This window comes from Canis lupus, chromosome 1, assembly GCF_011100685.1.
Source record: "Canis lupus familiaris isolate Mischka breed German Shepherd chromosome 1, alternate assembly UU_Cfam_GSD_1.0, whole genome shotgun sequence".
In the NCBI taxonomy this organism is placed as follows: Eukaryota; Metazoa; Chordata; class Mammalia; order Carnivora; family Canidae; genus Canis; species Canis lupus.
Genome location: NC_049222.1, coordinates 115665096 through 115692162, shown reverse-complemented (window position 1 = coordinate 115692162; position 27067 = coordinate 115665096). Strand labels below are relative to the sequence as shown.

Sequence of the window (27067 nt, the reverse complement as noted above, 5' to 3'; positions counted from 1 at the left end):
GTGACGTCCCAGAGTTCCTTGCAGCATGGCTTATGGGTTCACTCCTGCCTTGACACAAACCTCCCAGCCTTCCTCCCTGGGCAGGAAGGAGCAATCCAAAATGATAGGAGCATGACTGGGCAACCTGATCTTATGTCTGAGTACGGAAGGGCTCCTTGAGAACGTGGCATGTGGCCTGAGAGGGCTGAGGTGGAATAGAAGGCAACAAGGGCACAGGCAAAGCATTCTAGGAGAAAGGAACAGCACGCACAAAAGCCCTGAGGTCTGAGGGCTGTCATCCAGGGAATTAATGTAGAGCATGAAGTGAGGAAGGCAGGCAGGACCCACCCTGCAGGGCCTTTCAGGCTCAAGTTTAGGGATTGGATCTGTATTCTAAGAAGACTGTGAAACTTGTAAGAGCAGCACCGAGTCCTGTTAATAAAACACTGTGGAGTCAGACAGCCTGAGTCCCAATCCAGACTCCACTGTGGCCTTGGGTAAGTCATTCCCTCCCTGCTCAGTTTCCCGTCTTGGAAACACAGAGCTGATAATCAGATGGGCTCCCTGGTCATAACCCCCTCCCAGTAGAGGTAACCAGGATCCTGACTCTCGGGATTATCATTCATAGTTTTGCTATCCTACATATGCATCTCTAAATAGAGTTTGTTTTGCTTGTTTTTGAACATACTGTGAATGGAATTGTACAGTATGTGCTCCTTTTGTGTCTGGCATCTTTCATTCAACGTTATATATGTGGGATTCACCCGCGTGCTGACTACGGCTCATTTTGTGGTTTTGTACTTTTCCACAGTATGAGCATACCAGCTTGTTTATTCATCTTTTTGACTGACATTTGAAGGCACTTTTTACCCATATCCCAGAGCACACGTATGCGATTTCTCTAGGTTGTGATGCTGGGAGCCAAAGTGCTGGGTCATTAGTTAAGCCGCTCTTCAGGCTCACTAGATACTACTAAGAAGTTTTCCAAAGTGGTTGTACCAATTTACACACCTAACCAGCCACATAAAAGGACTCGGCCGTTTTCATCCTCCCAACCCTCGGTACGGTCAGACTTTTAAATTTTTACCAGTGTGTTGGGTGTATAACATAAGGTTTCCCTTTTACCTAAATTTATTTAATTTTAAAGAGTGAAGTTAAGTGCAAACATCAAGCTAAAAACTTAACACAGATGGCATGTGGGATGTGGCACAAACCCAGAGGTTTGGGAAACGTGGTGCTAACTGGTGTTTCTGTTGCAGCTGACTCCACGGGCACCCACTCCCTCTACACGACATACCAGGACTACGAGATCATGTTCCATGTCTCCACCCTGCTCCCGTACACCCCCAACAACAGGCAGCAGGTGAGTGGGGCCCCACATGATTTCCAGTTGAGGCACAGCTGAACCCCAAATAATTCCCCTTCCTTGTGGCTGTTAGCTGGCTGTCTAGAGGGCATTGGCTCTCCTGCTGCCATCCCGTGCAGCAGATGGCAGTTGGGGTGCTGTGGCCTTGGAGACCCTCTGCACTACGGTCACGTCACCTGGGGGATGGAGGCTAGGTCAAGTGTCGTTTGATACCATTTTTTTTTTTTCTAGCCGTTCCTTGGCCATCCCACTTGCCTCTAGCTACCCCAACTCAACAGTGTCTTGAGTCATCAGGAATCCTATGAAAAAGAAGAATGATCAGCTTACTTCGATCAGAAGTAACAGAAACACAAAGCAAACTGGCATAAGCAAAAAATGAGTTTTACTGGGTTGTGTAACTCTCAAATGCCAGGACAGGGTTGGCTTTAGGTATGGCTGGATCCAGAGGCTCAAACAATGTTAGGAACCCTTTTCATTTCTTACCCCTGCTTTTTCTTCATAGTGGCCTTATTCACAGATCTTCCCAAGTAGTGGCAAAGATGCCCCCTACCAGCCCTCTGCTCATATCCCAGCAGCAGAGCCACTCCAGGGGAGAGAGAGCTGTGCCTCCCTAGTATCCCAGAAACGTTTTGGGGCTAAATCTTGTTGGACCATTCACTTGCCAGTCCCTGGGCCCAGGGCAGGGATGGAATGGGCAGAGTGGCCAAGCCTGAAGCAAGTGCCCACATCTAGGGTGGGTGAGTGGGGTCAGCTCAACTTGAAACATCAATAGGGATGAGGGAGGTGCTTTCCCAAAGAGGATGGACATGGCTGCCAGAAGAAGGAGAAGGTACTAGTTGAGCAGGAATACCTAATACCTGCTTCATGAGGCTCCTCTCCTGAACATGCCATGCAGACTCTGCCTTGAAAACAACTTTTCCTAGTTTCTGAAGAACAGAAATCCCACAGACTTACGGTTTAGGAAATGCATATTTCTTCCATTGGTACAGATGATAGTGTAGATTTTATAGATCAAAAATGGTCAGATCTGAGTGATCTTGTGAGGTTAACCTTAACCTGATAGTGTTCTGTAAGAACATTGGTCTCAGGGTTAGTCCTGAGCTTGAGTTCTTTCTTTACCACATGCTAGCTGCTTGAACCTACCTCTCTGAACCTCAGGATCCCTCATCTGTAAAATGGGCAGAATGATGGCACCCCGTGTCTTGGGAAAGGTCCCTGCACTCACGCAGGCAACCAGAGCACAAGGCAGGGCCCAACTCCCAGGACGGGCACAGGAAGCAGTCCCTAGTGCTGGGTGTGTGGTACGTGGGGAAAACCAGGGTTGGAGAGTCAAGCAGGAATGAGTTCAAATCCTGGCTCTTTCTCCCGATGACTGTGTGACCACTGCGACCCTGAGTATTCTCATCAGTAAAGGGGTAGTATGAGTTCATGCCTCGCTGGGTTGTTGTGATGAGATGAGCTTGCCACTTGAAGACCTGGTGGTGGGCAGCCCGGGTGGCTCAGCGGTTTATCGCCGCCTTCAGCCCAGGGCCTGATCTTGGAGACCCAGGATCAAGTTGTGATCCTGGAGACCCGGGATGGAGTCCCATGGTCGGGCACCCTGCATGGAGCCTGCTTCTCTCTCTGCCTGTGTCTCTGCCTCTCTCTCTCTCTCTCTCTCTCTCTCTCTCTCTCAAATAAATAAATAAATAAATAAATAAATAAATAAATAAATAAAATCTTTAAAAAAAAAAAAAAAAAGACCTAGTGGTAAGATGCCTAACCCAGGCTGGCCACAATAAATGGGTACTTTAGCAATTTAATGAGTTTAACACACACACAAAGTAGTTCAGTAGTGTGAGTCGTGCTAAGTGTAAGTGTGTCTGGATTCCATGTTCTGGGCCGCTTGGTGTCGAGCTACGTGGGATTCCCATCTGCGGACTTGACATTCCCAGCATGGATCCTTGCCAGTGACAGTCACAGAGGCTCACCTTGTGTGAATGCAGTAATGTCAGCAAATCAGTGAAACACCATTAGTACATCATCACCTGCAGAGATAACAGTATCTTAGTCAGAGACTGTGACAGGCAGAGGGGAGAGAACCGGGCTCCTGTGGGCCAATCCAAAGCCACAGCTGCCACAACCTTTGCAACCCAGGTGTGCAGGGTGGGGGTGGCGGCCTGGGATCGGCCCTGCCAGCGCGATCACTGTCCAGTCTGCTGATCTGCTGCAGTGGGCCGTGAGCAAGGCCATAAGCAAGTCGAAGTCTGCCAGTCCTGGGCCCACCTTCAATAGATGTTTGCTGAGCACCTACCATGTGCCAAGCACTTTCCTTGGCACTAAGGACACAGCCATAGGCAGCAAACAAAACAGACAAAACCCCCGTCTTCATGGAGCTGCCGTGTTAGTGGGACGGAATAGACCAGAAACGAGAGAAAGAGGGAAAAGCCACCACGTGCTGAGTGTCGATAACCATTGCGTGAGCAGGAGAGTATAGGGGATGTTGTGGGGATCCGGCAGTCAGCTGAGGCCTCCGTGGGAGGGAGGTGTTTCAGCAAAGAAAGACCTGAAAGAGGGAGCCATGTGGGTCCCTGCGGGAGGAAGTGTTTCTGGCATGTTTGAGCAGCAGCAGGAGGCCAGCATGGCGGGAACAGAGTGAGCGAGGGGGAGCGTGGGAGGAGATATGGGGGGGAGTGCAGATGGCGTGGGACCCCCTGGGCCATGTGGGGACTCTTTCTTACCCTGAGTGAGGTGGAGCCATCACCAGGCTCTGAGCAGGGAGAGACAGCCCAGCAGGCCAGGTCCTCTGAGCCGGGAGAGATGATCCAGCCCAGGTCCACAGCTCCCCCTGGCTGCCTGTGGGGACCAGACGGGGAGAGGGGGAGGGGTGGGGAGGCTGCAGTGAGGGTCCAGGCAAGGCCCTCAAGCCAACCTGTGCTGCCCTCCTCTCCCCCGTTTCTGTTTACCAGCTACTAAGGAAGAGGCACATAGGAAACGACATTGTGACGATCATCTTCCAGGAGCCAGGGGCGCTGCCTTTTACCCCCAAGAACATCCGTTCACACTTTCAGCACGTCTTCATCATCGTCCGAGCCCACAACCCCTGCACTGATAATGTCTGCTACAGGTATGCATCTCCAGGGAGATGTGCTCCAGGGAGCAGCCCGGGGATGGCCCCCACCCCTGCCCTCACAGGAAGCCATGGCAGCTGATTTCCAGCCTCCAGGCAGCATGCAGGGCGCCAGCCAGCAGACAGCAGCCGGCCTGGTGGGCTGCCTCCCCTGTGGCTTGTGTGCGCCTCCAGGGAGCTCTGTCCTCTTGTTCCCACACCTTCTGAGAGAGCGGTCCTCAGTCAGAAAAGGGCATGTCACCCCAGCTTGGATAAGGAGACCATCAAGGATTTGCATTTGCCTGGAATCTGTGGGTTGCAAGTGACAAAAATCCCTCCTCAATCTGGCTTAAGACGGAAGGGCATTTGTATCTTTCGGCTCTCCCAGGTGACAGGTTCAGGCATAGCTGGATCTGCTCCACTTTCCTGTCGGTGGCTTCATTTGCTGGCAGCTCTAAGCTTAACATCCTCCCAGCTACAAATCTAGCAAACAGAGCTTTGCTCTCCCAGGAAGAGAAGCTCCAGAATTGAGGCTCATTGACCTGGTTGGGGGGGTGAGTTGCCCATGATAGAGCAAAACCACTGCCCTGTCTGGGTGTCAGGCACAGGGGCTGAGGCCCAGGAGTAATGGCCCTGAGGAGAATCAGAAGATAGAAGGATGGGGCAGGGCAAACACACATGCACACACACACGTGCATGTGCACACGCGCCACCCTGGAGATAGAGTTAAGGTTACAGTTCACAGATAATAGGTAAGCATAGGCCTTAGACCCATTCAGCATCTTCCCTGAGTGCCGACTCTCACCCTGGAGAGTGGCCAGCAGCCAAAGACCAAATGGAAAGCTCTCTGGGGCGGGGGGTGAGGGGGTGAGGGTAGAGCCGATTGCTGACCTAGGCCCAGACCAAGGGCAGCCCTTGTCCCTAGAGCAGCACCAGAGACCCTGGGGAATGGGCTCAGGAGCACTATTTTCCATTTTTTGAAAAAGGTTTAAAATTCAAAAGATACAAAAAGTAAATTAAAAAAGTAAAAGAAAAGTCACAGTCTCCCACCCACCCACACCCAGTTGCCCTATTAGCAGTTTCTTGTGCGGATGTCCTGATATTTTATACATACACAGGCAGCTACTTGTAAGTATTCTTTTTCCCATTTTTAATACAAATGGAGCATGTCACACACGCTGTTCTACATCCTGTGTTTTTTCGCTCACCAGTCCTTAAGATCTCTCCAAAGCAGTACAAAAAGTGCTTTTTCGTTTCTTATGACCACATAACATTCCAGTGTATGGATGCATGGGAATCTTTCCCTAGCAGTGGGCGTTTGGGTTGTTCCTAGTCACCCACTGTTCCACGCCCTCCTGCAGTGAATAATCTTGTTTATGGTCTCATCACACATGCGTCCAAGTATATAGCTGGGGAAATTCCTAAAACTGGGGTTGCTGGATCAAAGGGTATGTGTGTAGCTGCCCTGGGGAAGATGAGAGCATCTCAGGCGGACTCCCTACTGAGCTCAGAGCCCAATGCAGGACTCAGTCTCAAGACCCTGAGATCATGACCTGAGCCAAAAATCAAGAGTTGGCCATTCAATAGACTGCACCACCCGGGCACCCCTAAACCCTTCTTGTTTTTCACAATTTAAAGTATTTTTATTATGCAATATTCTAAACATTCTGAAAAGCACAGAAAATAATATAACAGACACCCATGTGCCTACCACCCGATTTAACAGATGTTAACATTTTGCCACATTTGCTTCAGCTCTCTTCTTTATTTTTAAAGAAAGAAAATGTTAAAGATACAACCAAAGCAGCCCCCCTCCACTCCCTCTCCTTCCCCACAGGCAACTGCTTCCTGGACAGACCGCACCCCATCCTGCCCCCCACCCCCCACCCCCACCCCTATGTCCCCAAACATACCTTCATCAGAGCACTTGTCATGCTGTAAAACGACTTCTTGGCATGGCCCGGGCCTTCCTTGAAAGCAACCCCATGTTCCCCTTTGTGCGTCTGTCGTGGCCTGGGCCTTGCTGTATAGTGGACCCTGAAGACATTTTTGCTGGCCAGACGGATGCCTGGCCCAAACATCACGGGCAGTGAGGAAAATAGTTGTTGAATGAATCACCGTGATTATTCTGGACATACTGTCTGAGCTACAGTGACCAGGTGACCTGACGTCACACCATCTCCTGGTTGTGTAATGAGGTGCTGTCCTTCCCGGTTTCAGGAGTGCCATTTCTGAGTGGCACACCAGTGTCCCTGCAGCCTGTGGGCCATGACAACCCAGTCCCGCCTGCTGGGAAGTAAGGGACCAGCTGTTCTGCTTGTCCAAAAACCTTCAGCAGCTTGTGATTTCATGATTCTTAAAATCATGAATCGGGACGACGTGGGAAAAACCAGAATCTGTCACGTGAAGCAGCTAAGTGCTGACTGGAGAAGTTGCAAAGCTGTTCACATCTGTAAAGTACAGTGTGGACGCACTGTGAATTAGAAAGTCATCTCATCCATCCCCCCCACCCCCCACCCCCAGGCAAGGCCATACCCACTCAGTTTTGCACAGAAAACTTGGCTGGTTTGTGTGGCCTCAAAGAACCACACCACTGGGAAATGCCTTCTTCTGTCAAACCTACAGAAAACCTACTGTACATTGGTAGAAATGTGTTTTTTCTTGATCCATTCAACTTTAAGTCATTATTTTAATCAGTAGTGAACACCTGTGCTGGTGCTGGGGCATCAGCTAAGCTCCGAGTGGCATCTGCCTGGATGGCATTCCAGAACTGGAAAAGGGTCGCTGGATAGTGAACAGTGGACATGGCAAGTGAGGGATCTGGCCTGACTCCCCGGGTTGTGCAGGAGCTCCTTTGACGATCTCCTGCCTGCACTCTGGTCCCTTCCATTCCTTTCTTCCTGGGGCAGCAGTGATGTTTGTAGGCCATCAGTCTGATTGTCACTCATTGCTACACTTGTGTCCATGATGGACGCTCAAGAAGCAGATGCCCCCCTTGGGTTTTAACTGAGAATGAAGGAACAGGCTCCTCTCAGGTATGCCGGGGTTAAGGAACCAGTGAGGCATCCAGGGACCAGCAGCTCTCAGGCACCCCTTTAAACATCTTCCGGTGAGAGTCAAGTTCCCCTGCTTCTGGGTGGTGACTCTGGGAGGTGCCATAGCCTCTCTCCAACTTCAGAAATCAGCTGCCCTACAGCTGCTGAGTCTCGACTCGATTTGGTCATTGGAACGACCCCTCTGAGATGCTCATCGATCCTCCAGATTTGAGTTCTCAGCAGATCTCCCACCTCCCAGCTCAGGGCTGCTTCTGCTTGGAAGCCTCAGTGGTCGGGGAGCCTGCTCACCTCCTCTGTCCCTCCATGTTGCACCTTGGCTGCTGCTAACTGCTGGTGTCTGACCTGTCCGGGGTTGAAGCACCGGGAAGCAGGGGGAGGCAGGGAAATGTCACTGAGACCATGAACACAGCTGACCGCAGCTCTCTGGGCTCTGCAAAGGACCTCCCAGCCCTCGCTCCTGATCTCCCAGGCAGGGGACCCACTGACCCCAGGTTCCTCCCGGCTACAGGATCACCTGGGCGGTGCCCAGTCCCGGCGGTGGTGGGCACAGACATGATGGAGCTCACCGCCAGCTCTCTCCAGAGATGTTCTTCCCCATAGGCTTCTCTCTCCGTGTGGTTTGCATAGGGGTGAGGGGGTCCACTAGTTTGGCAGAACACGTTTTAGATCATTTCCTTTTTACCTTCTCACTCGGTTTCTAATCATTTCTGTCATAAGAGCACCTTGGTCAAAGCGGGAGTTAGAAGGGTCTCTACTAACTTCTCGTTACAATGGATTTTCAAAATTATCTGTGTAGGGATGATTTACACAGTATATTAAGTAATGTTACACAGATGTGTGAGAAAAGTAAATCACATAAATAACTGTATCAGTCAGGTGTTCCCATACTAATGCTGCTTAACAAACCACCCCAAAACTCAGTGGCTCACAGACGGCTAATATTTCTCTCTGGCCCACACATCTGCAGGTCACCTGAGGTCTGGCTGGCCTTGGCTCTAGGTCTGCTCCAGGTGTCCCTCATCCTTCTGGGACCCCCGTGGCATGTTCATCTCAGGGAGATGGCAGGAGCACAGGAGGCAAGCCCACCGCATTCCATGCCTTGCTTAAAAGCTATTGGCTAAATCGGGTCACGTGACCAGGATCAGTAGGGTAGGGATATACCCACCCTCAAAGTTGGAGAGGGAGGAGTGAATTTTTGCGGAACTGTAATCTACCACATAGTTTGTATGTGTGTAAAACAAGGGTAACTGAAATGGAACAATGCTAGGAGAATTATTCTTGAAACATCAGCGGATATCCTAATATCTGTTGTCTAGGAAATAAAGATACATGTATCTGCCCTTAGACTGTCTCGTTTCCAGTCCAGTTAGCCAGCAATTTACTAGTTAGAAGTAGATTTCCTCTCTTAAAAAGCAAAGTCCTGTTTCTGATCACGTATTTTCTTTCTAAAGGGAATCTCAAGTGCTCTTCTTTCTACCATCTATTTCTCCCTCCTCAGTATGGCTGTGACCCGATCCAAAGATGCTCCTCCTTTCGGTCCCCCCATCCCCAGTGGAACCACATTCCGCAAATCTGACGTCTTCAGAGACTTCTTGCTGGCCAAGGTGATTAATGCCGAGAACGCTGCGCACAAGTCCGACAAATTCCACACCATGGCCACCAGGACCCGTCAGGAGTACCTCAAGGACCTGGCTGAAAACTGTGTCTCCAACACACCCATTGACTCCACTGGCAAATTTAACCTCATCTCCTTGACCTCCAAGAAAAAGGAGAAGACAAAAGCAAGGGCAGGCGCTGAGCAGCACAGCGCAGGGGCCATCGCCTGGAGGGTGGCGGCTCAGGACTATGCCCAGGGGGTAGAAATCGACTGCATCCTGGGGATTTCCAACGAGTTTGTGGTGCTCCTGGACCTGCGTACCAAGGAGGTGGTATTCAACTGCTACTGTGGGGATGTCATTGGCTGGACCCCAGATTCCTCAACGCTCAAAATCTTCTATGGACGAGGGGACCACATCTTCCTGCAGGCCACAGAGGGCTCTGTGGAGGACATAAGGGAAATCGTCCAGAGACTGAAGGTAAGGGAGAGCGCTTAGCAATGCAGCACTTTTGGGGTTTGGTGGAGGCCTTAAGGAACACCCCCTACCCCCAGCTGTCAGTCAGGCCAGGACACTAATTGGTCCCAAGAGAGTCAGAATTGCCACTTACACACAAGGGGGTCTCATGGGCCATGCCCCTGGGTTCTTTCTGGGAACAGTTTGGGCCAGGGATCCAAAGCTCTCCGAGCCATCGCCTTTGGAAGACAATAGATTTATTCACTCTAGATGTTGCTAGAAAATACAAGTTTATGCTTATGTTTGAAATGTAAGGGTACTTCCTGGGAGATTAAAATAGAATGAAGAACTTCCAGGCCTTTAAAGGATAGGGCATAAACAGTAGGGGGAATATAAGAAAGCATAGTAAGAAAACAGTTATATAGGAAGAATAATTCCACATTAATAATCACAATAAATGTGAGTGGTTTAACTTCCTCTTTTAAAAGACAGAGATTCACAGTCTGGATAAGTTCTTACCATAAACTCCTGGTAGACAGCCCAGGCTCAGACTATTGGCCAAACCAAAAGTAGCAGACTGGTTTCAAGTTGGGTGATGGTTTAATCGATGGTGGCCTGAAACGTGCTGAGAAGTACTCAGACCACGTGTGAGTTCCATGAGAAGGAATGCTGTAGTGGGTGATGCGCCGCCAGTGGGTTTCACAAAATGGCAAGTCATGCATGTGAAATAGGGAAGGAAGCACAACACAGACACAGGTTCTAGAGTCAGAAGGCCTGGCTTCAAGTCCTGGCATTGCCACCGGCCAGCTCTGTGACCTAAAGCCAAGTTCTTAACTGCCATGTGACTCAATTTCCCCATCTGAAAAATGGGAGCAAAAATTACAATATGTCATGGGAAAGGTTCAAGGATTGGATGAGTTACGCTTTCCAGACAAGCCTGCCTGACTCCATGGGCTGTGACCTCCAGATGCCAGCGCGTTCTCCTTTCTGGGCCTTGGCACGCTCTCATTGATTTCAGGTCGAGTTGATGAAGCCCTGCTCTCAGCTTCCCTGACCCCACAATTCATGCTCAGCCTTAGGTAGTGCCATGGTTGTGAGATCTGAGAACCAGGGCCTCAGTGTATTTTGTTCACCTGCTTATGCCCTCTGCAAGGATCAGGGCTGCTGCATGGTAGGTGTTCAATAAATACTGATTAGTTGGGTAGTTGAATGGGTTTAATTGAACCCTGACTGTGCTAATAAGCAGCATGCATGTGAGAACCCACAGTCATCCTCCCCACGGAGCGTAGGACTGTTCTTACCCCCACTTGACAGGATGAGATTGAGGCTCCAAGAGGTATAGACACTCACAGAAGGTCATGCAGACAGCAGGTGGCAGACTGGGGTCTGAATCCAGGTTTTCCTGACTCTGAAACCCATTTGTGCCCAAACTCGAGACTGGGAGCTGACTGCTCACTCGGCATCTTCTCGCGGGTGTTTCTACGGCTCTCAAACAACATGCCCAAGAGCAAACTCCTGGCTTTTCCCCTCCTGCCCCACAGAATCTTCCTGTCTTGATAAAGGGCAGGTCCGCTGCTCCATTTGTTGAGGTCAGAAGCCTTGGCCTCAGCCTGGCTGTGCTCCTCCTCTCACACCCACATCCCCTCTGGCAGCGCCACCTCCGGTGGGCAGATTCCCTCTTCTCCCCTCCCACAGGCTCCCCAGCTGCTCCTGGACTCTGCAGTCACCTCCTCGCTGGTCCCTGTTGCCTCCACCCTGACTTCCCTCTGGTCTGTCCTCAGTAAGGCAGTCTGGGGGATCTGGTCCCATTGCTGCTCTGCTCAGAACCCTCTGCCCACTCTAGGTGAAAGCCAGAGTCCCTGCATTAGCTTGTGAGACCCTGTGTGATCTGGCTCCCTGTCGCTCCCTCTGCTCTGGGGACACAGACCTCTGCTGCTTCCCGAGTATGCTAGACAGGCATCCAACCTCAGGGCCTTTGCACTACCCGTGCCCTCTTGCTGGAGCACTTTTTCTGATGCCACTGTGGCTCACTTCCTTCTCTCTTCTAGTCATATGTCACCTTGTCAGGGAGGCCTCATTATGTAAAATTGCAACCCCCCGCAACGTGGCCTTGAGCATATTCCACCCACTTACCCTGCTTTAATTTTCTCCATAGCACTTACACCATATGAAGTGTGTTCATGTATTTGTTGCTCACCGCTCTGTCCTCAGCACTGAGGCTGGCGTGCAGCACACACCCTGTGAACTGGTACTGAACGCCCAGGTGCATACCGCCCTGTAGCACAAGTGAACATTTACGGAGGGCTGTCAGACCCTGCCTGCCCAGCGCCCTGCACGATTTTGCATTTTTTCCTTGCAAGAGCTCAGTGAGGGAGATACCATTCCTCATCCCTTCACAGATGAGGAATCTGGGACCCAGAGAGAGTTTGAGTGCCTGGGTTCTTAAACATAATTCTTCCTCCCAAAATCTTGACAGCAGCTCGCTTTTCTTGGGCAGTGACCATGCCAGGCACCGTGCCAGGTTACACGTTTTACCCACGTCCTCTCTGTGCCACTCCGTCCCACGCCCACCCCCGAGCCTACTGTCAGTGCAGTGTTGTACAGCCCGCCTCACAATCTCAGCGCCCCAAAGCCCACTGAGGAACCAGGTGGCCAGGAAGTGATGATGTAAGCCATCTTCTGTGAAGGGACAAGCCCGTCGTAAACGACTCATGACAGCAAGTCTGTCTGCTTCACAGAGTCTTCCAGGGGAAGGAGTCCCCGCCCTCCCCAGCAGAGCTGGGATCCAGACATCCTTTGTTAAGTCAGCGACTATTATTATGTGCTTGTCTCTGAGCCAGGCAGTGCTGGGACACAGCAGTGACCATAATGGGCCTCGGCCACCTTCCCGGGGCTCCCATCTGAGGCAGAAATCGAACAGAGTTACAAGTGCTGAGAGGTTAAAGAGGGAGTGTTGAGGATGCCAGGGGAACCTATCAAGGGAAGAAGTCTCAAACCCACAAGTCGGATGCAGCCCCAGGATATGTAACCAGCATGTTAGTTACCAAAGATTGACATTCAGAAGGTTTCATGTGAGTGTAACTTTCTGGGGGCTCTCCTGGGGGCTCTGGACATACTGAGCATATTTGCACAGGGCAGTGGTCCCCTGAATCAGGACGATCGGTGCTCCCTTTAGATGGGGCACAAGTATACCTTTTGGCCATGGTTCCACCAGCTTACTTCTCATTTACACAACCCACCAAGTACCCCAGCTTGTAAATCTGGGCCCAGGAGCTCCCTGAGGAAGCGACTTTTAAAACGAGGTGAAAGCAAGAAGTCAGAGTCATCTAGGTGCAGAACGAGGGGGAAGAAACAAGGGGAGCAGCAGAGAATACAGCATGAAGGCTAAAAACAAGAGTTAAAAAAATCAGGTCTAGGGGCTCCTGAATGGCTCAGTCGGTTAAGCATCATCTGCCTTTGGCTCAGGTCATGATCCCAGGGCCCTGGGATGGAGTCCTGCATCGGGCTCCCTGCTCAGCGGGGAGTCTGTGTCTCCCTCTCCTCCTCACTCTCCCTCCTGCTCATTCTCTCTCCCTCTCTTTTGCTCTCAAATAAATAAAATCTTTTTTTTTTTTTTTAATGAGGTCTGTAATGGTCTTATACCTGTAAGATAAGCAGATTAATTGTACCTGCCTCACAAGTGAGATACTGACGAGTTTAGGCATATGAAGGGCTCAGTGCCTGGCACACAACAATCAGTCCCCAGGAAAATTGACTTTAAAAGGGGGCCTGGGGCAGTGGGGCCTTGTGGCAGGGCACAGGGTCCTCTGAACTGATAACACGTTTGGTCTCCTACAGTGTTCCCTATGCCATGGGGCCTTTCTAGAACCTTGTAAACAGCAGGAATGCTTCTGTTCTTCAGGTGGGGCTTCCTTTGGTTTGTTAGAAAAGCACAGGGGACAGAAGTTGCAGGACATTTAAGAGACAGAGCAGCCACACAGCTCCCCAACCGGCTCTCCCTTCCATATCCAGAATGTCCAGAGCAGCTGTAGTGGGTAGTTACAGGCTGGGCTGCTGAGAAATCCGGTAGCTGAAAGGAAGTGGGGTTTATTTCTTTTGTAGCTGATGCCCAGGCTGGTCACAGTGGCAGGAGTGACTCAGGGACTCCTGTCCCTTCCGTCTTGTGGCACCTCCTTTTCCTTCATATTGGTTGGTATAGCTCCATATCCACTGTTGGTGGGACGGGAGAAAGTGTGAGTGAGGAGGGCAAGCAATTTTATTTGGAAGAACACAAAGTAGAAGTGCCAGCACTTCTCCTATTTTTGGCCACAACCAAGTCCTATGTGTACACCCAGCTGTGAGAGAAGCCGAGAAATCGGGCCTCCACCAGGTGGCTGCATGTCCATCCAAGTCTGCTGTCCCACGGGAGGCTTTATTACAGAAAGCAGGAAGGGCAGAACAGAATGGAGGCAGCCAGCAGGCCCGCTGCAGCCCCCGGGGAGAGTTGGGCCCTCCCCGTGCCCCCTGGGGCCAGTGTGGCCTCATGGGTCATGGGTGCAGACACACAGGACATTTCTCTGTCACCCAGCCAGATTCTTTGGATACGAGGGTGACCGCTTCAGGGGGAAGAATTCGGACTCCCAAAGCAGAAGGAGTGGGCTAGGATGGAGCCAGCCACAGGTTCCCCTTTCGATGCACTAACCACGAGGCTTTCCTTTCCTACCAATTGTTTAAACTTGTTAATTATGGAAGATGTCAGACAGACATAAGAGTAGAAGGACTCAACCTAGGGAACTCCTAAGCCGTCACCCATTCCCCCAGCTATCAGCCAGCCTGGGGCCAGCCTTGTTTCTTCCTACCCTCCTTTCCCTTCCCCCTGATTATTTTGAAACAAATCCTGGACATCCTATCATTTCATCTGTACACGTTTCAATATTTATCTCCACAACACATAAACTGTTCAAAAAACAACTCTTTTGTCATTATCATACATAAAGAAGTAACAGTAATTTTTCATTGTCCTATGAATAAGCTGGGCTATGAAATCAATTGTTGGGTCTCCATCAGGAATTTTCGAGGACAGGGTAGGAAAGAATACAAAGTATCACAGTCCCTCTGGGTGAGCAAGAATGAGTACTGTTCTGTGGATCAGTGCTCCGGTCCTGCCCCCACTGTCCAGATTCTGGCCATCGAAACCAGATGTGGTTACCTCTTCAGGTGAGTGCTTTCCCACCCACGCTCTCATTTCTGGCAACCTACGCTTAGCAATGTAATTGATTTGGATTGCAAGGAACACGTGTGTGCAAATGGACGTGTGAATGCATAAGGTGGTTTGAAACTTAAAAATTCCTCACTGTGCATAGTGATCAGGGAAGTGTGAAAGCCCCCGCTGTGATAGGTACATCAGGCAGCATAATTTCTAGCCAGGAAATGGGTTTCCCATCGGCAATTTGAACTACTATTACACATCCTTTTTCCTTAATGCAGTTTTCCGAGAGCACAGACCGATCTCAATGTCACTTGTTTAATAGCTGTAGCTGTGGCTTGTTAAGTGAATCTTTTTCTCCCAAGAAGAGGAGGGAATTTCTCAGGACACACTGAGGGACCGGGGTTCTCTTCGGCAGGTCATCCTTTCTAGAATAGTACTCGATTGTGGTGACACTCACTTCATTCACAGGTGAAGCAGGGAGTGAGATGTAAGCAAGGCCTTGTGTGGTCTAGGCAGCTCCAGGGTGGAGGTCAGTTTGAGGAGGAGATCGGGGAGGGGGCTGCGCTGCTATGAATGAGGTCGTGAAGTAAAAAGTGTGGCACGAGCCCCCAACCAGAAAGGATCCCAGGATCTCTGGTCTGCTGCTTCTCTAGCCTACTTTGCTTAGAGTCATCGGGTCAGGATAAAATATTAGTGGCTTAAAACAACAAAAATTTAGCTGTTGCCCACACTACATGTCCATCTTACGTTCAGCAAGAGTCTCTGTTCCACATTGTTTTCACTCTGGGACCCCAGGAGATGTAGCAGAGGGAAAAGGCCTATGGAGGGTCTGGCACCAGCAATTAAATGCCCCAGCCTAGATGACATGACCTAGATTTCCACTCACAACTCATTGACCAAAACACGTCCCAGAGCCCACCCCCAGGAAGCCAGGAAGTATAATTCCCCCGACAGCTGGGGAAAGAGGGAGGCCAGGAGCATTTGGAGAACATGGCTCATGACTCTCATGGTCTCTGCAAGCTAATAAGCCACATGGTTACATATCCACATTTCTTCTTCAGAAGTCAGGAGCCCAGGCTGGGATTAGATGGGTGTTCATGCTTCTATATCCTCGTGTCATCTGGGAGGGATGGGGGTCAGCAGAGTCTTAGGCCCCGAAGGAGGGAATCTGTGCAGGGGTCGTCCAGAGCTGGCCCCAAACAGCTTCTTCTGAGGCTAGATACTGCCTGTTGCCTACAGGTCATGACCAATGGCTGGGAGACGGTGGACATGACCCTGCGGCGGAACGGGCTTGGGCAGCTGGGCTTCCACGTGAAGTACGATGGGACAGTGGCCGAGGTGGAGGACTACGGGTTTGCCTGGCAGGCCGGCCTCCGGCAAGGCAGCCGACTGGTGGAGATCTGCAAGGTGGCTGTGGTCACGCTGACCCACGATCAGATGATCGACCTCCTGCGCACCTCTGTCACCGTCAAGGTGGTCATCATCCCGCCTTTCGACGACGGCACACCCCGGAGGTAAGGGCCTCTGCCCTGTAAGGTGGGAGCCGGGGGGGGTTAGCAGCTTCCAGAGTGCTGTCACCCGAGGCCCTTTCTCAGCAGGAACAGTGCTAATGGTGAGAGGGCGAGAGTCAACATACACGAACACATGCTGCGTGCCCCTTACGGCTGAAGCTCTTCAAATGCACTCTGTCCCATATAACATCTGCAACAGCCCCATGAGGTGGACACCCTCGTTAGTCCCATTTTCTAGATGATGCACACAGCTTTGAAAGTGACTTGCCCCGAGGGCACACTGCACTGGTTCTTTTCTTCAGCATCTATTTATTGCACCTCTACTAGGTGCGAGCTCCATTCGAAGTGCTGGGGATAGAGCGGTGATCAAATGGAGTGCCTGCTCCCTTGGAGTTTGTGTTCTAGAGGGAGGGACAGGCAGTAACTAAATAGAATGCTGGACCAGGCAGTAATAAGGTTTAAGAAGAAAAAGGATAGATACAGGGCCGCAGCATGGTGGGAGAGCTGCTTACAGGTCAGGGAAGGCTACTGTACGGAGACAGCCACATGGTCTTGTCTGGGCCAGGGGTTCCAGACAGAGTCTGGACAGCCTCTCCGAAGTGTGAGTGTGTGTGGCACATCCATCCATGCAGCACAGAGACCGGGGTGCCCAGAACAGCCGGGAGAGGTGGGGCAACCTCCAGGGGAGCTTCTGGACACAGTGCCAGGCGTGGGTTTTATTCCACATACAGTGGGAAGACAACGGAGAGTTTGTTTTGTTTTTTTACAGGAAAACTTGAAATATATCAAAAGTATACCGAGCCCCATTTTAAAAACATCAAGATGCAGCCAGGTTTTTTTTTTTTTTTTTTTTTCAAGCTCCGTACCTCCCTCCCTCAGATTTGAAGCAGTCTCACTGCTTAAAATGTATCTCTACTCAGTAAGAAAATTTAGAAGATTATGACTGTACTTAAATTTTTTTACCAGTAAGTCAGTATCACCTACCCATCTGTGTTTACCTTTCTCTTGTGTCGGAGAGATCTTTTTTAAAAAGAATTGTTTTGTTAATCATGCTTCTTCTGTTGTACTTGGTTGATGGGTCTCTTCAGGCTCTTTTAATCTTTAAGTTTCACCTCCCCGCCTTTTTTTTTTCCCCTTGGAATTTATTTTGGGAAGAAACCAGGTCACTTGTCCTTTGGAGTTTCCCCCTTGCTGCATTTAGCTGCTTGCATCCCTCTGGTGTCCTTTACCCTGTTCCTCCAGCCCATGAATTTCCAGTACACCAGAGTTTGACGCAGAAGCTTGATCCAATTCTGGTTAAATCTGGTAATGGCACTTCCCAGGTGTATGTCTGTCACGAGGCCCCTCGTGTCTGGTTGCCCTCCATGAGTGATCCTGAGGGCAGCCAGAGGGGGTCACATGATGGTGCCTGACCCGTCATCCTACACGGTCCGCCCAACAGCCATGTGTCATTATTGCCTGAATCGGTTATGTCATCACGGGTCACGGAGTAGCAAGGAATGTTCTCAATTCCATCATTCCTTCTTCGTTTATTGGCTGAAGTTCTTTTAAAAAGAACGTTGTTTCAGTAACTATTCCGTTACTCTGAGGTATAATTTACAATATGGGGAGGGCAGGGTGAATGCAGCTTTTAGAATAATGAGTTGGCGCCCTAGCAACCTCCAGAGGTGACCGGAGACAGAGACAGAGAGAAGCACTACATCCCAAGTGCTGGAAACAGAGCTGCACAAAGGATAGCCAGGCCTTGGCCCTCGTGGAGCTGCTGAACAGAGCAGGGGAGGCAAACAGAAAACAAGGGAATAAGATGATTTCACATTGCAAAAGAGGGAGGCAATGGAGCATCGTGGGAAGGCAGGCTCTGCAGTGAGATTACCTGGGTTTGAATCTTAGCCCTTCCTCATAGTAACTGGCCCTGGGCTAGTGGCCTCATACCCTGTGCCTCAGTTTCTTCATCTGTTAGATGAGGACAGTAATAGATCCTTGTCCCAAAGATGGTTGTGAGGTTGGAGAAAAGCTTGGTAAAGCACATAGAACAGCACTTGGCCTTAGGGGGCACCCTGGAGACACCAGCTGTGAGATCCTGGATGTGACACGAGTCAAGAGCATAGCCCAACTTTGGACAAGGTGATCAGGGAAGGCCCGAAGGTGAGAAGGAGCCAGAAGAAGGGCCTTGCAGCGAGGGAGTGGCCATCACAAACATGAGGACAAGACCCTCGTCTTGTTGCCAGACCGGAAAGAGGGTCTGGAGCTGAGTGAGCTAAGGGGAAGGCTGAGAGGAGGTGACCTCACCAGGCTGGTGTGACCCTCACTTGGCAAATGAAAAACTGAGGCCCAGAGTCGACCCATCGCCTGTGCAGACATGTGCAGCTACTGAGTGGCAGCTGCACCCCCACCCAGGCTCCCCACTGCGCTGTCCTGTGCCGCCCCAGAAAGCCGAGGAGGGCTGCAGGCATGCCCAGTTGTGTTTGCTTCGAGCTTGGTAGGGGGCAGTTCTGGGCACACCAAAACCCTGCAGCCACGGGCTTGGCCACCCCTCACCCACCTCCCCAGTCTCCCCCTGGGACTCCAGTCAGGCCCCAGGCATCTCCTTCCCTCAGCCCTCTTACGGCGCCACAGCCCAGGCCACACCCGCTCCAGGCTCTGCAGAGGCAAGTCAAGCCGAAGTAACTCCACAGGCAGCTCCCCAGCAGACGCCCCCTTGCCCTGTACACACCCACGCGTGTGCACAGGATAAGCCAGTCTGCCTGCCGGACAATTCTCTGTACACCGAAGGCCACAAAGACGTTCCTGGGCCTGCAGGTAGGGACCCAACTGAAGCAAAAGTGTGCAGGCTCCCTTCCCCAGCTTTGGGGAGACTTTGGGGAGACCAGGCCAGGGTGGGTGTGAGCAGACGGATGAGCCCTGTTCCCTGCCCATCATCCTACCCGCTGGGCAGGGCAGCCACTGAAATAGGATCCCCCATTTGCAGGGGCAGGTGTAGGTGGGGACTTGTATGGCTTTTGTTGGTTCTTCAAATGCAGGGATGTCCCGCTGACCTCATTTGCAGAGCTGATCACCCCAGCTCTGGGGTCTCCAGCCTCTTGCTGCAGCCCTGGCCCCTTGGCTCAAACGTCAAAATAAGCCCTGAGGGGAGACCACACGGGGATGGGCAGAGGCATTCTCCCTGCCACCAGCCAGGCTCTGCACAGTGTGAGTGGACCCCAGACTCTTGGGACACTGAATAGTAGAGTGGATCATCTGCACACTCCCAGGCCGTAAGGCAGGGGTTCTTGAGTGAGCCCTGCACTGCTGGCCACGGCTGAGCTGGGCCAAGAAGCTGGGAGCCTGATGTGCCACAGCCTGATGAGATGATCATCGCGACCTTGGATGCTCACACAGGCTCGGAGAACCTTTTTATTGCTGTTTTAAATAATATTTGCATAGGATATCTGTGTAGAAATGACTGCATAGGATATTTTTGAACATACAAGAAACTAGGAGCTATGGTGGCTTCTGGTGGGTGAAACCAGAGGATGGGGACAGGGGACAGGGATGCCATTCTGTCCCACTTTCTCAAACTTTTTCTTCTGTCGAAATCCTCTCCAGCAGCTTGTAAAATGCAGATTCCTGGGCCCCAGCTCAAGGAGGATTCTGATTCCAGTGGGCTGAGATAAGACCCAGGGATCTGCATTCCTCTGTGGAGCTCTTAGGGTGGTGTGGGTGCTGCTGGTTCTCAGACCAGTGGAGAAGAATTTGTTCTAGAGCTCCCAGCAGGGTGTGGTTGGACCTCAGAAGGTGGAAGGGGGACTCAGCCTCTGAGCATGTGGGAACAGCAGGCAGATTGGCCACAGAATCGGCTGGAGAAGGCAGCAGTGCCAAATCCCATTTATTAAGCAGTTGGAACATACCAGACTTTCTCCTGGTGCTCTAGAATGCCTGCAGCCACCACTGTCTTACAGTGAGGAAACAGGTTCTGGAAGGAAATCCTTCACCCAGGCCGTACAGGCTGTACGTGGCAAGGCTGGGGTCTGAGCTGGCCATCTGGCCCTAAAGCCCTGGCTCTCCACCACCTTATGCTGCCTTCAAGATGACTGGATAATATTTCTCTCCTTGAGATTATACCCAAGGGCTCCTGACCAAAGGCCACACTGTCAGTAACTGGGAGAGAAGTCAGGGACCCTAGAAACCTGCTTACTGGCTCCCAAACCATTCTTCAGTGGGCCTTTGTGTGCGGTTGTTGAAGTTGGGGCCTTTGGAGTCAAGTGACAATATTTAAATCCAGTTTCTGCCTCTTACTGGCTGTGTGACCTTGGACAGGTTACTTACCGTCTCTGTGCCTCAGATTACTTTTCTGAAAATTGCGGTTGTAGTGATCGGGATTCTAATTCCCAACATGAGAACCAACTCAAACTTGGTGAAGCAAAAAAAAAGAGTTTCCTGGTTTTCCTATCTGACAAACTAGGAGACAGAGCAAGATAGAGATGTGGCCAGTTCTAGGGACTCAAACACCCTCATTAGGAATCTTTGTCACCTGTCTCCTTTTCTCCATTGCTGTCATTCTCAGGCCATCTCCCATTTCGTGGGACAAAGATGACCCACCCTTCTTCACAGTTTCAGCTTAGGGTTCCCCAGCACAGCAGCCCCAGTGCACTAGATCTTTCCCACAGAAACAGTTCCAGAGGCCATACCATCTCTGATGGGCCCCACATAGGGCACATGACAGTCCTGTGCCAATCATTGTGTTAGGGGCAGGGGGTTGAGAGGGAGGAAGAGTTTCTTATTGGCCAGGCCTGGGTGACATGCTCATACCTGGAGCCAGGAAGTGGGGTCAGCCCCACAGAGCACACAGACGGGTTCCTGGGTGAAGGGGTGTAGAAGTTGATGGTACCCTTGTCTAGCTCCACCTAGGCCTGGCACACCTATGGATTCTGCTAGATGTTTGTGTTGTTGTCATTCCTCATATGGTACAGGGGAGGCACGGCTACCTCCCAACCCAGAGAGATCGCCAGAAGGAGCTCTGACCCTAATGTTGCTGAAGGGCACAGCGTGTTGGGCCCAGGTGTCACCTTTTGAAGACTCAGCAGCCACGCACCACATCTTTTGCCAGTCCTGAGAGTTCCCCTGGGCTCCAGAGGACTCAGGAGAGCCACAGAGGATCAGCTTGATGAGGGCATGAGGGCTTCTAGGCTGAGGGCGCCTCCAAGCCCAGCTCCCACAGCTGCTAGGAGGTGGGTTTCCTGAGCACGGCCCCTTCTTTGGACTCAGGGCCCCCTCCCGTGCTGCACCACAGCGGCGGTGGCGAATGCCAGCCTGGCGCGAGGCTCTCCCCGCCCCGAGCCAGGAACACTGCGGGGTGTGTGCCAGCCTGGTCTGGGGGGAGTCACAGGCCCTGCTGCATCTATTTCAAGGTTCTGGATTTCATGGCTTTTTTTTTTTTTTTTTTTTTTAACCACCCTGCAAAGTAGGTCACCTGCTCCTCTTCTAGCTGCCTTTGAGCTTCTTTGGAACAAGGCGGATACTATCCTTTGATTCTGAGGGCATCCGCCTTTCTGGCCCCGAGTACCGCTGCGGGGGTGGGGGGTGGAGGGAGGCTGAGCCATTCCATGGGGGACACTGGTCCACTTGAGGCCTGGGTCAGGGAGAAGGGAGAGGAAGGAAAGACGACAGAGTGAGGAGCAGAGAGGAGGTGAGGGAGAGGGCCCAAGCGGTCAGAGCCTCCGTGTCAGGCCCTATCCTGACTGACTTCTCTGAGCTGTGGTTTCAGACCGCAGACCTTTAAAGGGCACCTGCTCGGCCTTTACAGCAGGCCCCCGTGGTTCAGATTTGGCCACGCCACCCCGGCCCGGGTGACAAGGCAGCGGTCTCCCCCGGGCCGCAGGCATGTGTGCCGGTGCATCAGGGCCCTTCTGAGTGATGCTGTTTTTCTCCCCAGGGGGTGGCTGGAGACCTATGACATGAATACCTCGGAGCCCAAGACGGAGCCGGAGAGCGTGCCTCCCGGGAGCCGGCCCCCCTACCGCAGCAATGCCCCCTGGCAGTGGAGCGGGCCTGCCTCCCACAACTCTCTACCAGCCTCCAAGTGGGCCAACCCCGGCACCCCCGGCCACGCCCAGTCCCTGAGCCGGCCCCCGAAGCAGACCCCCATGGTCCCCTTCCGGGAGCCCCAACCCCTGCACAGCAAGAGGTAAGGACTGATAAGGCCTGCCACCCCCGTCCCTCTGCTCTGCCTCCCTCTGCTCTGCCTCCGTGCTTTGCCCTTTGCTCCCTGCTTGCTCTTTTGTCCAGCCTCTTCCTCTCCTAGGTCTCTTTCCTCCCCTTCTCCACTCCTCATCCCTGTGCCTCCCTTCCTCCCTCCCTCTCTTCCCTCACATTTTCATTATGAGCCTCTTGTGTGAGGGCCCAGAGCTGCAGAGCTCCGTGTCTGAAGCTGGATATCCACCATACCATGGATGATTAAAACTATATATTTTTTTAAAAGATCAAGGGACCGATAAGCACAGAATTCAGGGCAGTGCTCACTTCTGGGGGAGGCAGGGAAGGGGGAAAGGCCACAGGCAGACGCATCGTGGTGGAGCCATCCTGGGCCTCGGGTTGGGTAGTAGCTTTGGGAGTTTGTTTTATTAGGATGGTGTGTGCCTTACAGATGAATTATTTTGAATATAGTATATATTTAAAAATAAAGAAGAATTTCCAGGAAATGAAGGAATCTGGCTTGCAGAGGTGCATCTAGCTTCAATGGCCCCTGTCAGGCCTCCATAGGCCCCAGAAGCTGAGGGGCAGGCACAGCTGCAAGGGGGAAGGGGGTGGGGGACCCAAGGGGTATCCCCGCTCCTGGACACCGTCCTTTGCTCTCAGCAGCTCTCCCTCCATCCTGATGGGAGAGTGGTGGACGAATCAGATGGGATGTGGTTGGGCCTGAGGGAGAGATCTGTCTTCCCCCTCTGAGGGCAAGGGTATCCTCAGCTCACCCCTCGCTCCGGTTTCTGTTCCAGGCCTGTCAGCTTCCCAGAAACCCCTTACACAGCATCACCAGCAGGGGCCGACAAAGTCCCTCCCTACCGACAGCCTTCTGGGAGCTTCTCCACCCCCGGCTCGGCCACCTACACGAGATACAAGCCATCCCCAGAAAGGTCAGCATCTCTCCATTCTTTCCAAATTAAGGAATCTGATGAAAGCTGGGAATCCTTCCCCAGGAAATGCACAGGCCCTAGAAGGTGATTTGCCATTTTATAGGGTTTCTGGATCCCTGAAGGTCATCAGAGCACCTTTAGGAGGAGGGGTTGTTTGTTGAGATTTAGGGTCGAGCTGCCCTGGACATGACTCACTCCTGACTTTCTTCATGGCAGGATTTCTGCTGTGTTTTCTTGACACCTGTATCACTTGGCTTAAGCAAGACTGACTGCCTTCTAGCATGGCAGCAACCACTCCAACTCTGCTCCCTAAGACCAGGCTACCAGCATTACCCAGTTTTCCTGTCCCCTTGCACCCTTCTCCAGTCTGGCAGCCTGAGGAATATCCCAGGCTCCCCCATGGCTCCCTTGTGCCATCAGGATAAACCCAAGCTCTCCAACTGCCTTCAGCCCTGGTGCCCTGTGCCCTTTGTCCTCCAGGATGCCTGCCTCCGTCAGGGGCAGATTGACCATACCCAGTGCTCAGGCCAAAGCCGCAGGCTTCATCCTGGATGTCTCCCTTCCTCCAACCCCCCTACCATAGTCCATCCCTTCAGCCTCCTAAGCAGCTCTGCTTCCCACCCCCTTCTCCTTTCCCCAGAGCCCCACCCTGGCCACCTCTATCTGGCCATGTCTGTCCCCTGCTTCAGACCCTCCCACATGTCCCACAGCGCTCAGGACATAGCTTGGGGACGTCCCTGTAGTCACCAGGCCCTGCCCGCCTCTCCAGCCTTGTGGAGTGCCACACATCATCCTCACTGGTCGCTTTCACTTTCCTAGGTAGGCTCTCTGAATTTCAGAGCCCTCCTCCGTGTTCTCCCTCTGCCTACACATTCTTCACACTCTTCACCCCACACTCCCCCATCCTGCCAGCTTAAGCGCTGATGCTCCTCCTCTGGGAAGTCTTCCCTGAACCTCCCCCAGCCCTAGATGAGGTGCTGCCACTCTGCCCCTTAGTTCCCTGCGTATTTCCTGACTGTGGGCTTGAGTGCTCCCCGTGCTGTTAGCCACGTTAAGAATTTGTGTGCTCACATGTGTGTGTGTGAGCGCATCTTCAAGATCCGGGGCCTTCCCAGTTCATCTTTGTATGACCCTCATGCAGCACAGGGGCTGGCATGTGGTAGGTCCTCAGGATCTATTTGATGAAAGGACAGGGTGAGCGTGTGAGTTTGTTAAAAGGGGAGCCCCTGCTGTAAGAGGGATCAGCCCACTAAGCCAGTGGGTCCCAATCTTCAGCATGCCTTGGGATCACCCAGAAGGAGGCCTTGAAACATTTCCTGGGTCTCGCCCCTGAGGCTCCAATTTGGTAGGCCTGGAGTATAGAATGTGCAAGAGTGATGCTACTGGTCCGAGGAACACGTTGAGAGCCGCTGACCTAAACCATTGTCTCATTCTCGGGCTCTGCCATAAAATTGGGGAAAACACACTTCCTCTTCCATTTTCTGGCCCCCACCATTCAGCCTTCATTCGGCAGAGTCTCAGGCACCGTCTGTGTGCCAGGGCCACAGAACTATTTGAGGTACTCGCTCACAGTCTGCTGGCTATGGTGGATAGAGCGCCCTGGAAGCCATGCACACCACATTGAGCACTCTCATAGACTGAGGCCTTGGAAGAGGGAGCGCAGCCCAGCCCCAGAGGTCTAGGTTGGCTGCCTGGAGGAGGCAACATTTGAATAGGGCTTTGAGAGATTAAGTAGGAGTTTGCTGCAGAGAAAAGGGAGAAAGTCATTCTAGACAGAGCAAAAGCTTACATGAATAAGCAGAATGGTGTAGAATACAGGAGGAATGGAGAGGATCCGGGGGTGTGGGGGCACCTGGGCAGCAGCAGTGGCTGACGCTGGAACGTCAGTTGGTACCAAGTGATTGACCAAGAACAGAGGTGGTGAGAATGATGTTACTGAGAAGTCCAGGAGCATTTTTTGCTAAAGTCTTTGTCCCTTCCCTTTATTATTATTTTTTACTTCTGAAATAATTACAGGTTCATGAGAGGTTGCAAAGAAATGTACAGGGAGCTCCATGAACCCTTCACCCAACCTCCCCCATACAAATAGCAAAGCAAGGCATTAGAGCTTATTCAGAATTCACCAGTCACACATGTATGTGTGTGTGTGGCTCTGTGCAGTTTTGTCACGTGCGTACAGTTGTGTAACCACCACCACAATTTACACACTCAACTGTACCATCACCACAGAGCTCCCTCTTGCTACCCCTTTATAGCTGCCCCCTCCTTAATCTCTGGCAGCCATTGATCTATTCTGCATCTCTATTGCTATTTCTTAGATGTTATATAATAAGGAATCGCATAGTGTATATCCTTTTGAGATTCTTTTTCACCCAGCATAATTTCCATAAGGTTCATTCAAGCTGTTGTGCGTATCAGTAGTCAGTTCCTTATTGCTGAGCTGTATTCCATGGTATGGAACTAGCACAGTTTGTATAACCAACCATTCGCCTATCAAAGGATATTTGGGTGGTTTCTGGGCTTGGGCTATTCTAAACATTCATGCTCGCTTGAGCTATTATCAACATTCATACTCGGAACATGTAGGAAAATACATTTTTCTTTCCCTGGAATAAATGCCCAAGAATACAATTGCTTACTGAGATATGGAAACAACCTAAGCATCTGTTGATGGATGGATAAAGAGGATGTGATATATATACACAATGGGATATTATTCAGCCATAAAGAAAGGAAGTCCTGCCATTTGCAACAACGTGGATGAACCTGGAGGTTATTATGCTAAGTTAAATAAATCGATAGAATAAGACAAATGCTAGATGGTGTCACTTAATACAGAGAATCAAAAAAAAAACAATTGAACTCCTAGAAAAGATGGAGTAGAGTGGTGATTGGCTGGGGTGGGGGAAATGGGGAGATTTGGGTCAGAGGGTACAAAGTTTTGGTTATAAGGGGAGTAAGTTCAGCAGATATAATGTACATAGAGGTGTGATGCCTATGGTTAAGAATTCTGAGGACACCTGGGTGGCTCAGTGGTTAAGCATATGCCTTCAGCTCAGGGCATGATCCTGTGGAGTACCAGGATCGAGTCCCGCATCAGGTTCCCTGCATGGAGTCTGCTTCTCCCTCTGCCTATGTCTCTGCCTTTCTCTCTCTGTGCCTCTCATGAATAAATAAATAAAATCTTAAAAAATAATAATAATTCTGTACTGTGCATTTGAAATCTGCTAAGAGTAAATTTTAAGCATTGTCACCCAATTAAGGTAACTCTGTGAGATGAGAGATGTGCTCATTAACTTGATTGTGGCTATCATTTCGTACTATGTACGTACATCTATCAAATCATCACATCGTACACTTGAAATGTATTACGGTTTTATTTGTCAACTATGGCTCAGTAAGGCTGGGGGGCAGGGAGCGATGCTTCTAAGAGTGCTACTTGCTCAGCACACGGAGGACAGTATTACTTGAGTGAATGGGTGTGCTGTTGTGCTTTGCACGTAGAGAAGTGCTTAGGGGGGAAAAATACAATTGCTTACCGTGTGGTGAGTCCATTTTTAGTTTTAAAAGGAACTGCCAAATTGTTTTCCAGAGAGCCTGTACCATTTTACACTCCGCCCGACAGTGTGTGAGTGATCAGGCTTCTCCACATCCTCCCCAGCTTTAGGTGTCCTCACTGGTTTTCATTGTAGCTGTTCTGATAGGTGTGTAACAAGATC

The 27067-nt window shown here is 51.3% G+C and overlaps 1 protein-coding gene and 2 long non-coding RNA genes across 12 annotated transcripts in view; 1 reads left to right on the top strand and 2 right to left on the bottom strand.

Annotated features, from left to right (window-relative positions):
- SIPA1L3 (signal induced proliferation associated 1 like 3) overlaps positions 1-27067 on the top strand; it is a 234864-nt gene that overhangs the window by 153697 nt on the left and 54100 nt on the right. For all 6 annotated transcript variants that reach the window (XM_038529024.1, XM_038529020.1, XM_038529023.1 and 3 more), the window contains 6 exons: positions 1239-1342; positions 4294-4451; positions 8988-9564; positions 15968-16242; positions 22151-22402; positions 23211-23348. In XM_038529024.1, coding sequence (XP_038384952.1) covers positions 1239-1342; positions 4294-4451; positions 8988-9564; positions 15968-16242; positions 22151-22402; positions 23211-23348 — 1504 coding nt within the window. The remainder of the gene's footprint in view (positions 1-1238; positions 1343-4293; positions 4452-8987; positions 9565-15967; positions 16243-22150; positions 22403-23210; positions 23349-27067) is intronic.
- On the bottom strand, positions 3130-12277 carry LOC111098257. 5 transcript variants are annotated; one of them, XR_005354662.1, is made up of 5 exons: positions 10842-12277; positions 10060-10399; positions 6347-9779; positions 4066-4180; positions 3130-3372 (listed from the first exon to the last, which is right to left on the bottom strand). It is a non-coding gene; the product is annotated as an uncharacterized LOC111098257 (long non-coding RNA). The 5 variants fall into 5 exon arrangements; XR_005354664.1 differs by lacking the exon at positions 10060-10399 and having other exon boundaries at positions 6347-6883; positions 10842-10948; positions 11674-12277; XR_005354661.1 differs by having other exon boundaries at positions 6347-10399.
- On the bottom strand, positions 15030-17714 carry LOC119869404. The gene is made up of 2 exons (XR_005354665.1): positions 17238-17714; positions 15030-16334 (listed from the first exon to the last, which is right to left on the bottom strand). It is a non-coding gene; the product is annotated as an uncharacterized LOC119869404 (long non-coding RNA).